Raw genomic sequence first — 13,411 nt, 5'->3', positions numbered from 1 at the left:
ATCCTTTCCCCATTGCTTGTTTTTCTCAGGTTTGTCAAAGATCAGATAGTTGTAGATGTATGGTATTATTTCTGAGGGCTCTGTTCTGTTCCATTGGTCTATATCTCTGTTTTGGTACCAGTACCATGCTGTTTTGGTTACTGTAGCCTTGTAGTATAGTTTGAAGTCAGGTAGCGTGATGCCTCCAGCTTTGTTCTTTTGGCTTAGGATTGACTTGGCAATGCAGGTTCTTTTTTGGTTCCATATGAACTTTAAAGTAGTTTTTTCCAATTCTGTGAAGAAAGTCATTGGTAGCTTGATGGGGATGGCATTGAATCTATAAATTACCTTGGGGAGTATGGCCATTTTCACGATATTGATTCTTCCTACCCATGAGCATGGAATGTTCTTCCATTTGTTTGTATCCTCTTTTATTTCATTGAGCAGTGGTTTGTAGTTCTCCTTGAAGAGGTCCTTCACGTCCCTTGTAAGTTGGATTCCTAAGTATTTTATTCTCTTTGAAGCAATTGTGAATGGGAGTTCACTCATGATTTGGCTCTCTGTTTGTCTGTTATTGGTGTATAAGAATGCTTGTGATTTTTGTACATTGATTTTGTATCCTGAGACTTCGCTGAAGTTGCTTATCAGCTTAAGGAGATTTTGGGCTGAGACAATAGGGTTTTCTAGATATACAATCATGTCGTCTGCAAACAGGGACAATTTGATTTCCTCTTTTCCTGATTGAATACCCCTTATTTCCTTCTCCTGCCTAATTGCCCTGGCCAGAACTTCCAACACTATGTTGAATAGGAGTGGTGAGAGAGGGCATCCCTGTCTTGTGTCACTTTTCAAAGGGAATGCTTCCAGTTTTTGCCCATTCAGTATGATATTGGCTGTGGGTTTCTCATAGATAGCTCTTCTTATTTTGAGATACTTCCCATCAACACCTAAATTATTGAGAGTTTTTAGCATGAAGGTTGTTGAATTTTGTCAAAGGCCTTTTCTGCATCTATTGAGATAATCATGTGGTTTTTGTCTTTGGTTCTGTTTATATGCTGGATTACATTTATCGATTTGCATATGTTGAACCAGCCTTGCATCCCAGGGATGAAGCCCACTTGATTATGGTGGATAAGCTTTTTGATGTGCTGCTGGATTCAGTTTGCCAGTATTTTATTCAGGATTTTTGCATCAATGTTCATTAAGGATATTGGTCTAAAATTCTCTTTTTTGGTTGTGTCTCTGCCAGGCTTTGGTATCAGGATGATGCTGGCCTCATAAAATGAGTTAGGGAGGATTCCCTCTTTTTCTATTGATTGGAATAGTTTCAGAAGGAATGGTACCAGTTCCTCCTTGTAGAATTTGGCTGTGAATCCATCTGGTCCTGGACTCTTTTTGGTTGGTAAGCTATTGATTATTGCCACAATTTCAGATCCTGTTATTGGTCTATTCAGAGATTCAGTTTCTTCCCGGTTTGGTCTTGGGAGAGTGTATGTGTCGAGGAATTTATCCATTTCTTCTAGATTTTCTAGTTTATTTGCATAGAGGTGTTTGTAGTATTCTCTGGTGGTAGTTTGTATTTCTGTGGGATCGGTGGTGATATTGCCTTTATCATTTTTTATTACGTCTATTCGATTCTTCTCTCTTTTTTTCTTTATTAGTCTTGCTAGTGGTCTATCAATTTTGTTGATCCTTTCAAAAAACCAGCTCCTGGATTCATTAATTTTTTGAAGGGTTTTTTTTTTTGTCTCTATTTCCTTGAGTTCTGCTCTGATTTTAGTTATTTCTTGCCTTCTGCTAGCTTTTGAATGTGATTGCTCTTGCTTTTCTAGTTCTTTTAATTGTGATGTTAGGGTGTTAATTTTGGATCTTTCCTGCTTTCTCTTGTGGGCATTTAGTGCTATAAATTTCCCTCTACACACTGCTTTGAATGTGTCCCAGAGATTCTGGTACGTTGTGTCTTTGTTCTCGTTGGTTTCAAAGAACATCTTTATTTCTGCCTTCATTTCGTTATGTACCCAGTAGTCATTCAGGAGCAGGTTGTTCAGTTTCCATGTGGTTGAGCTGTTTTGAGTGAGTTTCTTAATCCTGAGTTCTAGTATGATTGCACTGTGGTCTGAGAGACAGTTTGTTATAATTTCTGTTCTTTTACATTTGCTGAGGAGAGCTTTACTTCCAACTATGTGGTCAATTTTGGAATAGGTGTGGTGTGGTGCTGAAAAAAAAGGCAGAGATTCTATTTAGCTCCTGGATTTAATATAAAGAAAAAGATGTGGCCAAGAATCTTGAGGCTAGCGTGTGGGCAGGAAATAAACCCGTCAATGGTCAGATGGGATAAAAGTGTTCTTGAAACTTCTTCTCTGTTTTCTGCAGCCCCTTTGCTTCTCCTGACACTCAGAGAAAAATATGTTCATTGTTTAAAAATAAAAGCTTTTAATGGAAATTCAACCTGTGGCTTGCTAAAAAAAAAAAAAAAAATACTGTTCCCTGGTGGAATTTTTCTGGGAAGATAAAGATTTATTTTAATGAAGTATCCATAATTAAAGACTATCTTTTATAGAAGACATCCATTAAGTCTTTCTTTGCTGCAGCCTTTTTTATTTATGGGAGTAAGAGTTTGTAGAGTACATTTCATCTTTAACGTACCTTGGCGAACATTAAGTAATTTTTGCAGTAGTATTAAAAGGCAATTTTTTTTTAATTTTACATTTTTCAAATTAGTTCATGAAAAACTAAAGTTTAGTGTTTCACACATAGCCATAGATGGGGTGGTATCAGTCAGGATTAAAGTTTTTCATTTTATCTGCACATTCGACTATGTCTTATATAATATAGGAAGAACTGGAACTTTTAGTGATTTTTTCTGAAGTTTTCCAAGCAGAAAAAGGAGCAATGCTCATAGGATGTTTTAAGGCTTTGTACAGGAAAACGCAAGGGAAGACCAGAGGGGGCCACTGCGGGCGACGTGGGACTGAGGACCGTGGATGCTGATGCATCCTCAAGACATACGGGGCAGCTATTCAAGGCTGGACCGTGGGGCAGGAGAGCTGAGTGGGCTGGAGGAGGCCAGTTTGCAAAGATTGAAGAGTGAGAAAGTAGAGACTGATAAATCATCACATGCTAAACATCGATTTAAACATTAAGTGAATGTCTGTTGATTTAATGAGGCTGTTTAATGTAGTAAGAGATGCTAATTAAATAAATGAGCTCTTGTTTATAAATCACTAATTAATTTTATTCCTTTACAGAATGTGCTCTGGAGATTTAAATTTTCCCAGCTTAAGGGATCTTCAGATGATGGGAAAACTCGAGTAAAGCTGCTGTTTCAGAACCTGGACACCAAACAGATTGAGACGAAGGTATGGGGCATGGGGCATGGGTTATTCTGCCACCCACCCACACATAAAGTACAGCTCAGATGGTCCGCTGGTAAAAATCTCCACCCCTCCCATGCACACAAAAATAAGCCAGTAGGTCCCGAAGCACGAGTCCTTCTTAAAAATTAGGCGATAGATACACCGAAAGAGCTTGTCGAGGTCAAATATCCCTTATCTGAAATGCTTGGGACCAGAAGTGTTTGGGATTTCAGATTTTGGAATATTTGTGGATTAGGTACTGATTAAGCATCTGAAATCCAAAAATCCAAAAAACAAAATGTTCCAATGAACATTTCCTTTGAGCATCATGCCAGTATTCGAGAAGTTTGGGATTCTGGAACATTAGCATCATGCCAGCATTTGAGAAGGTTGGGATTCTGGAACATTTAGCATCAGGCCAGCATTCGAGAAGGTTGGGATTCTGGAACATTTAGCATCAGGCCAGCATTCGAGAAGGTTGGGATTCTGGAACATTTAGCATCAGGCCAGCATTTGAGAAGGCTGGGATTCTGGAACATTTAGCATCAGGCCAGCATTCGAGAAGGTTGGGATTTTGGAGCATTTCAGGGTTTGGATTTTCAGATTTGGGATGCTCAAGCTATACAGGATATTTCCTGTTAGAGAGACGTTTATATCCTAAAATGGTGACTGTTGAAACAAAGTATTTGATTTTACTAAAATATACAAGCTTCTTAGTAGATATTAGCAGGAAATCAATATTTTAAAATATACCAGAGGTCAAAATTTAAAGGAAGGGTTTTACAAACTGTATTTTGTTTGCACACCGTATGTGATAAATTGACAATAATATTGAGAACAAACTTCTTTGTTAATTAAAGACCTTAGGCCTTTTAAATTCATTGCCTGGAGGTGACATTGTACTATTGACGGATGTTGATTTTTACCATATTTTATGTATAAGTGTGTTGCCCACAAGCCAGTTTTAATATAAACTTAATAAGACTAAAGATTAAATTTACTAAACTGAAAAATAAATTTTAAAAAATATGAGACTCATGAACACATATTGTGTGGAAACAGATTGTCAATACTTTGCAGACGTTTTTTTCTCTGATGGAATTAATCTGAGCAACACGTCACACATGGCATTTTTATATGTGAAAGTTTAGGTCAACTTTGATCCTCTCTTCATTGATCTCAATGAAATGACATTTTATAGTTGCTTTTAAGTACAACGGAAATTGTATGGGATTGTTTGACATTTTTATGTTTTGGAAATTGACAAAAGCAAAACCTGAATGCAGATGGTACAGACGCTGTGGCTCCTGGGCTGGGGGCGAGGGATGAGGCAGCGGCACTCGTGCTGACCACAGGGCCCTGAGCAGGCAAAGGCGCTGACCTCTCAGCAGGCTGCCCTGAGCGGCATCCCGGGGTCGTCAGCCATCAGCAAGGTGGGAACGCAGAGAGAGAGGCTTGACATCAATTTCCATCTGGTATTTCACTGGCATGGATGTGAGTGGATCAGGGATGAAAATAGAACGTTCTTCCTCTGCTTTGTTGATTTATGCAGCTGTTTGCCATGGACGCCATCACAGGGGAGGAGCACCGTAACCTTTTGTTGCCTTAATCTTATGGAGCTCTGAGTCTCATACTGTGAGGGTGCAGGAGGTCTCCGGTGGCCATGAGGGTTTCACGCCTGTGGTGTCCCTGTGGCTTTCTGAGCCCCTGTCATCCCCGGGGCTCAGGCTTCAGGACCTCCAGCAGCTTCCATGGCATCTGAAACATGGTTTTGACAGTGTCTGTTGAGGTTAAATGTATTTGTGTTTTATTTGTTAATGATCAGTCAGCTCTTGATTATCTGTTAATAAAAGGAGCATCAGTATCAGGTCACCTAAGACAGAGAGGCCTGAAATATGTTAGATTCACGTGGGACACAGGCTTTGAGACCGACATCACTGCCTTGTGATGCTTTGTTTGGATTGCACCTATTTCCATCGTGGGTTGGTGGAAAAGAGAACGCCCCAGGGACTTACAGAGGCCACAGGGATGGATACCAGATTCGTAGGACTTGTAGTTTAAACAATTTGTGGGAAATTTTTATGAAAAAAAATGTAAAACTGCAAATACAGCAACATAGCTGCACTTAGAAATGAGTGTGGGGCACATAAATATGTCCCAACAAACCCAAACTAAAAAAACCTCCACCTCCATTTCCCCGCGCTGGATCTCAGAGCCACCCAAGGCCCTTCCGTGGCACCCCTGGGATGAGAAGGAGGAACTTGGGTAGAGAGAGGCAGGGACCTCACAAGAACAGTGACCCGAGGGCCCTGGGCACATCGCTCGGGCCCCTCAGCTCCCTGGGCTCTGCGCAGGCAAGGGCCTCACAGCTTACACAGGAAGAAGAGGGGACACAGATGAGGATGAGAGCATTTCCCACCTTATCCCACAGAGTAGGAAACACACATGTGGATAACTGCAAACACTTAGTGCATGGGTGGCCGTGGACATTTTCAGAAGTCACCTTCACACACTGAGGTTCTGCATTTATCAACGTATGAGATATACTGAAAGCTGGAACATGGCAGCTGGGAAATGAAAACTCTAGAAGCTAATGCAAGATGTAAGGAGTCCACGGGAATGAATTCTGAGTTGAAACTCAAAGCTATTGCAAATCTTGGATGTTAGCAATATGTTGTCTTAAGAAATAGGAACATTTTATTATCTCAATACATCAATTAACCAGGAGTGTCAGAGAAAACAATATTCCTAGTAAGTTGATTTTCTAGTGAAACGAGTGGTAACCGTGAAACAAGTTTCCTTTAGTAGTTGTTGAAAATATTTCTGGAATATTCTACCAGGATGCTGCGTTAGTAATTAGTGCATGATGGGAACACTTGAGTTTCTCCTGAAATCTAGGGAGGAGTTCTGGAGCTTGGGGAGCAGAGTGAAATATTCCTACCATCCATTATTTGCGAAAATCACATAGAATTGGCCGGGCATGGTGGCTCATGCCTGTAATCCCAGCACTTTGGGAGGCTGAGGCGGATGAATCATGAGGTCAGGAGATCGAGACCATCCTGGCTAACACAGTGAAACCATCTCTACTAAAAATACAAAAAAGTAGCCGGGCGTGGTAGTGGGCACCTGTAGTCCCAGCTACTCAGGAGGCTGAGGCAGGAGAATGGTGTGAACCCAGGAGGTGGAGCTTGCAGTGAGCCGAGATCATCACGCCACTGTACTCCAGCCTGGGCAACAGAGCGAGACTCCATCTCAAAAAAAAAAAAAAAAGAAAGAAAAAAAGAAAAGAAAAGAAAGAAAAAAATCATGTAGAATTCAAGACTGTAGGATGATTTCACAAGGATTCCAATGGCTGGAAATTTGAGGTTGCAGTAGTTTTTAAATAAAATATTTTTCTTCCTCTTTGACTGTTTTTTCCTTTAAAAAAAAAAAAGAGTGGAGAGGAAGCAAATGTATTGAATGAAGAATTTACTTCCATCCTGTGCTGTTTAATTATGTTATTCATGCGAATTATGTCAGATTATACAGACATAGCTTGCCGCGCACTGCACAGGGGGAGCTGCCCTTCCCCAATTCCCACGAAAGATACCCAGTGAGGCCCCACCATGTTGCTGTGTATATTGCTTATATTTCTGTGTATATTGCTTATATTTTGCATATTTCTTTATAATTCCATTTTTGCCTCTAGGCTGAGCCTCCAAAGTGCAACTTTAGTTTAGCTTTTTTATATTCAGCATGAGGTTCAGCACATATATACACTTAATAAATGTTTTAAATGAATAAATGAAGAAGGAGCAAATTAGTGTCAAAGGAACTGCCAAATATACTCACAGGAGTTTCATCAGTTCTAAGGAGAAAATTGTTCCTATTGTCAGTAAAATGGGATACCTTAATGCTCACTGGAGTTTCATCAGTTCTAAGGAGAAAATTGTTCCTACTATCATTAAAATGAGATACCTTAATGACTCCATGCAGATGCATACAGAAGTTTCTGATATTCCCACATATATATCCATGAAGCAGAGGTTGTGCCTTGAAAGCAGGGCACATTTTACTGAAGAATCATGTCTCTGGGAGAAACACTACCATGTATTTTTCACTCTATAATGATCTGTGAGAGTAAACCCCACTGAAAATTACACCTCTGCCATCAATGAGTCAGCCGAGTGTGCCAGCCGCAGACGGAGGAAGATTGGGCGTGGGCACCTGCGTGTTTAGGACCACTGAGGGGGTGGCAGACCAGAAGGAATTTGGGGTGTTTCCAATACTGAGGCCTGGCTGCTGAGTTTTCTCGGCAGGAGCACCAATCGATGCCCACAGCATTTATCACTGAAAAGACTGAATTGAGGGTGCTGAGAAAACTATTTCAGGAAGCCAGATGGTGCCAGGAGGCAGGGCCAGCCCCAGCAAAAAGTCATCCAACAGAGAATTTCCCATCTCCCTGTGCGTGAACCAGGGGCTTCTAAATGTTCTCATGCAGATGGATATCAAAAGGAAGAGCATAAACAATTAATATGATACATGTGAAGCACAACGCCCCCTTCCCTAATACAGATCTGAAATTATTTTTAAAAATCTCGTCTCAAGAAAATGAAAGCAAAAGCAAAACCTTCTTTCTTCCTCCCTCCTTCTTTCCCTCCCTCCCTCCTTCCTTGCTTCCTTCCTTTCCTTCTTCCTTTCTTCCTTCCCTCCTTCCTTCCTTCCTTCCCTCCTTCCTTCCTTCTTTCTTTCCCTCCCTTCCTTCTCTTCTCTTTCCATTTTTTAAAATAATAACCTTTGATAGAAGGCTGGATAGTCGATTCATTCCAGAAAAATGAATTGGCTACTTTTAGGAGGTTTGAATACAACATCTTTGTTTTGGTTTTAAGTCTCTCAATAGCTGCATCCAGAAACACAGTATTCAAACTAACAAAAAAATGTAGTTGAATCAAATCTTTTTTCTAAGCAGTGGCAACAAGCAAGTGTATTATCATTCAGTAACTAAAGTGTTCAAAATGGTGAATTGAAGTTAAAGCATTCAGTCACAAAACTTCCCCTGCAGCAGGGACAAGTGGGAATGAAGACTGCTCTCCAGAGGCAACCCTGGAGTGTCAGCAGCTAAATCCCCCAAAGCCAGAAACACCGGAATATTTAGGGCCCTAGGAGGGAAAATCCACATCCCCAGAAACAGGGTCAGGTGCGTTCTGGGACCTCATTTCCTAGAGAGGAACTGAGGTTGAAAGGGAATGGAGCTGGAGTTCCAGTGCAGACCCCATAACACTTTAACTGTTTAAACCTGAGTTGGCCCCAGGAGAAATAATAAAAATTAATATGGCCTCCCTAGATGGTTTTGAAGACATCTGGTACCAGATTCAACTCCCTGAGTCTCTGCCCACCTCTCTTTTTGTCTCTGTCTCTCTCTCTCCCCCTCCTTCTACCCTTCTGGTGCAGAGTCCTCAGAGGCTCCTTTCCTACTGGGGTACCTGGGTAATCTGTGGTCTTGGAGGCTCCCCTCTACTGCCTGGGGTTGATACAAGGGAACCTATTGCTGCCCAATGATTTGGGGGCACTTTGCACATGGGAACCTGGGAAGGACCCCTGCCACTGAACGTCACTGAGCAGGGGTTGCTTTCATGAATATCCCACCCTCCACCTTTTGAAAGAGGGCTCAGAGGAAGGCTCAGATCCAAGCAGGAAGTGCTGCCGCTCAAGGCCATTTCATTCATAGGGCGCATTCACTTTGTGAAACTCATGAGCCAACCCCTTACTTTTCTCAATAACCCTATAAACTAGACATGATCCACCCCAGGTCCACACATTTTAACAGATTCAGAAAATTTTGACCAAAAGAAACATTGTGCTGTGAGTCAAAGGCAGAGCCTACTTAGCTCCAGGCATCTGCCTCCTTTCTTAAGAGTGGACCTAAGGAGAGGTAGGAAGTGGAAAGGAGGTGGGCAGGGTTTGTCTCTCTGATCAGAATCTCTTTCATAGAGGAAAACACTTGGATTTCCAAGGACAGCCTCTGGTCGGCTTGGAGCTCAGTGGCTTTTATTGCAACAAGAAGTAGCAGAAGTGAAGCCCTGACCACAGCTGTTTCATCATGAAAGTGGGTGGAAACACCAATAAAACTCTGAAGGACACATGGTTGAGACCCCCTGTAGGCTGGGACATGGGTAACAGTCACGTGCCTGAGACCCCCCAGTAGACTGGGACAAGACTAACAGTCACATGGCTGAGACCCCCTGTATGCTGGGACATGGCTAACAGTCACATTGCTGAGACCTCCCCCATCCAGGTAGTCAGGGACATGGCTGACAGTCACATGGCTAAGACCCCCCAGTAGGCTGGTACGTAGGTAACAGTCACATAGCTGAGACTCCCCAGTAGGCTGGTACATGGGTAACGTCACATGGCTGACACCCCTTAGTAGGCTGGGACATGGCTAACAGTCACATGGCTGAGGGTCCCAGTAGGCTGAGAGCTGGCTAATAGTCACATGGCGGAGACTCCCCAGTATGGCTGAGTTGGGATGGTGTTAGCGCCCAGTAGCTGAGTTGGGACAGTGTCACAGAGAGTGGCAGAAATGAGCGTTCAGTCAAGTCTCTGATTTCCATAGCTGCTGTTGCTTATTGATCATCTCTAGTCTTTGGAATGCCACGGTTTCAGTTTTCTCAGAAGTAAAACAATAAGAAATGCATAACATTGATAATTTGAAGAGTAGAAATATAGTGCGTGTAAGGATTTTAATAAAGAAGAAAATTTGTAAGCCAGAATGAAAAAAAGAGAACCTATTCTATTAGGAAGTCAACTAAAAACTTCATAAATAAAATTAAATTTAGGTTCTTCTTTAGAGACTTTTTGGAACCAGGAAATAATTCAGAATTCAGCCTAACTTGTAGGAGAATAATAAGAATTCAAAAACAATGGTCAGCGCTAGAATCTAATAACAGGTGTGCAGTTGGAACATAAATTTTCTCTCTCCATTCCCCCACTTTTACCAAAGATAAATCATAGTAGGCCCAATTTATTTTAAAATAAGTTTTCATTTTATTATATTAGGACTGGTTATTTGCATAAAGTACAGCAACAATAATGATTGGCCACATGGGTTTCTTCTAAGTTGGTTTTGCCAGAATATTTTCTTAGGGAATTACAGATTAGACTCTTTAAAGCCTCTTGAGGCTGGGAAGCCAAGCCAAGGATTTACCATCAGACTGTGCTGGTAGTATCTGTATGAATTGGGTGAATTCCTTCCTTTTCAAGTTCCCAAAATATCTTTAGGGTCCTAGGCCTGTCTGAAAGTGGCGTTCTGTACTTGCCGCAAGGTCAGAAATCTTGTAAGGGAACCTTGTAAGCAAGTTACCACGCCAGTCTTTCCAAGGTACGTTTTATTGGTCCTATAAAGTCAATGTCAGTTCCTCAAAGCAGTCTGGTTATATCTAAAAATATGCCATTTCATTATCAAAGCCTGGATAAAATTACCAGTGCCTCCAGTCAAGTCCTGTTACAAAAGAAAATAGACTCTTTTTGAACTTATGCAAATAAGTCTATCACCATAAAATAAGAACACTCATGAATAGTTTCTGAATTCTGGAGAAATCAGGTAGAGGGAAAGGTAAATGTTTAAGTTTTGCTCACAAAAGTATAGTTTACCCAATTGCTGTAAGCTGTAAATAGTTTAAAAAAGAAAGACTTTTTTACTCTGTAAACAAAATGTGATTCAGCAATGTTTCAAACAAAAAGTTATACAAGTTATTTCAGTCCTGTATCAGTTCATGTATTTAGTTCTTGTTCTGTTTAATGTTGGGTTAGCAATCCTCATGAACACATCAGTTTTGGTTCTGGTTTTCTTTTAAAGTTCTGGAAGTTTTTAAGTAGTCTAATAGGATGATCTCCAAAGTTATCAGAAACCCTCATTTAAGTGTACTTGTGATCCTTTGTTCATTTTGTTAATAAGATTCAAAGCTTTTCCTGTAGTTGATTATGCTTTTTTAGAAAAGTTACAGTAAAACAATAATTGCCTGTGGGTGACAAAAGACAGAATAGCCATGGTTAAAGACTCAATTGGCAAAGAAATTTGGTTATTTCTGTGACATACACCAATTAAATATAGTCAGAATTATCACTGATAACATATACCTAGGCATATCAGATTTTTTTTTTTTTGAGATGGAGTCTCACTCTCTCACCCAGACTGGAATGCAGTAGTGTGATCTCGGCTCACGGCAACCTCCACCTCCCTGGTTCAAGTGATTCTCCTGCCTCAGCCTCCTGAGTAGCTGGGATTACAGGCACCTGTGACCACGCCCAGCTAATTTTGTATTTTTAGTAGAGAGGGGGTTTCACCATGTTGGCAAGGATGGTCTCGATCTCCTGACCTCAGGTGATCCGCCTGCCTCAGTCTCCCAAAGTGCTGGGATTACAGGCATGAGCACCATACCCAGCCAGCATATCAGATTTTTTAAAGAAATCTTATGCAATTTTGGTACACATATTTATAATATATCCAAACAAATACAACAAATAAGTTAAAAACCACTTTTTATGTGATATTGTTTCTCTTACATATTTTTACATACCAAGGAAATGTAATATGTCTTTCTCGGACTTGCAGGAGCCCTATTTGGACTTCCAGAGATCTTAATGTTCAAAAATTATTTTAAGGTCGAAAAGACAATTTTAGATTTTGAAATTTTATTTTGGAAAGCCTATATCAAATATCTCAAAGGTTTAACACACTGGAACAAAACAGGAACACAAGTCACTGAGAAATAACAGTGATTCATTTAACCAACGTGATAATCGAAAGATTTCAAAAGCAAAAACCATTTCTCTTTGATAGGGAGGATATGCAGTTTTCAAAACAATTAACAGACTTCATAAAGGAAGCATGAGGCCAACAGAATCTGTCACTCTCCCCTCCCACCCTTTTTGCAATCTACTCTGAAGGTAAATGAAAAATCTTTTACTATCTCCTATTAATACTACATGAAAATCTTGCTCAAAACAAACAAAAAAATCACCTTTGCATTGGCGTATTATTAATGCTAAAGCAAATTTTAATAAAATCTTATAAACAAATCCATTTAATCTCAATCAGCTTTGACACACAAGATGGAATTTTCATAAACATTTTATAACCTCTTACACATTTTTCCATTCTCTTTCTTTTCTCAACTTTGTATATCCTTCAGTTTATCTTTTTCTTTCTTCTTTTATTCTTTCCATTTAATGCAACCTTAGAATAACCTTTACACTAGGCAAAGCCACTTTCCTGTAATAAAATCACACCCCCAAGTCTTTCTTGAAACCTTCCTTACCAAAAATATGTCTTACTTTTCTTATACTCTCTGTATATAGAATTATTTCTCCTCTTATCTCTAGTTTTTGTTGCTGGAAATTAGTCAGAATTTTAACTCTTAGTAGCCTTAATTTATAGTGTAAACCTAAGAAGCAAGGGATTTTTTTTAACTGTCACTCAGGTACCAACAATTTATGAATACACATTTTGTAATCTTAGAAACATAGGCTTTATAATGGAACAATGTTTCAATTTGGAACAGGATGTTTTTACTAACAGATCTAAATATCATTTTCTCTGAAATAAGAAGGCAAAATATATAAGCTTAAACTCATATTTAATAATTGCTGTCAGTATTATATCTATTTGGAAATGATTGATATGTTCGATGAATATCATCATTTAATTTAGCTTAGCAAAGCTTTAAGGGTACAGTTACCAAAAACTTTGTGAAGCCTTTTTAAGTAAACATATTATAAAACAATTATTACTAAAAGTTCATTTATAAACTTTATCCCATTTACAGCTATTTAATTTATCTATTCATTCTAATTTTTTGGAAAATGTCATGGGACATTATACAAATCCAGCCATTGTGTCAAGTTAAATTTTCTGTTAACCATTTTTATATTACTGTATGTTATGCAGGTATCATAAAAGCAAGAACCTTAAAGTTAAATACATGCATAATTTACTGATAACTCCAAAAACATTTGTTTTTATTAAACAAACGATATTAAACTAGTTTTATTTACCAAAATTCTTACTCAAGTTACCTGAACTTGGAAAATATTTG

General features: G+C 39.6%; 1 protein-coding gene across 1 annotated transcript in view; it reads left to right on the top strand.

The window, feature by feature from the left end:
- The window catches only part of SNTG2 (syntrophin gamma 2), a 426,593-nt gene that overhangs the window by 378,077 nt on the left and 35,105 nt on the right, over nucleotides 1-13,411 (top strand). The window contains exon 16 of the mRNA XM_054476287.2: nucleotides 3,228-3,338. Coding sequence (XP_054332262.1) covers nucleotides 3,228-3,338 — 111 coding nt within the window. The remainder of the gene's footprint in view (nucleotides 1-3,227; nucleotides 3,339-13,411) is intronic.

This window comes from Pongo pygmaeus, chromosome 12, assembly GCF_028885625.2.
Source record: "Pongo pygmaeus isolate AG05252 chromosome 12, NHGRI_mPonPyg2-v2.0_pri, whole genome shotgun sequence".
Taxonomy (NCBI): Eukaryota; Metazoa; Chordata; class Mammalia; order Primates; family Hominidae; genus Pongo; species Pongo pygmaeus.
Note: the sequence above shows the minus strand (reverse complement) of the source record. Positions and strands in the feature narration are given on the sequence as shown.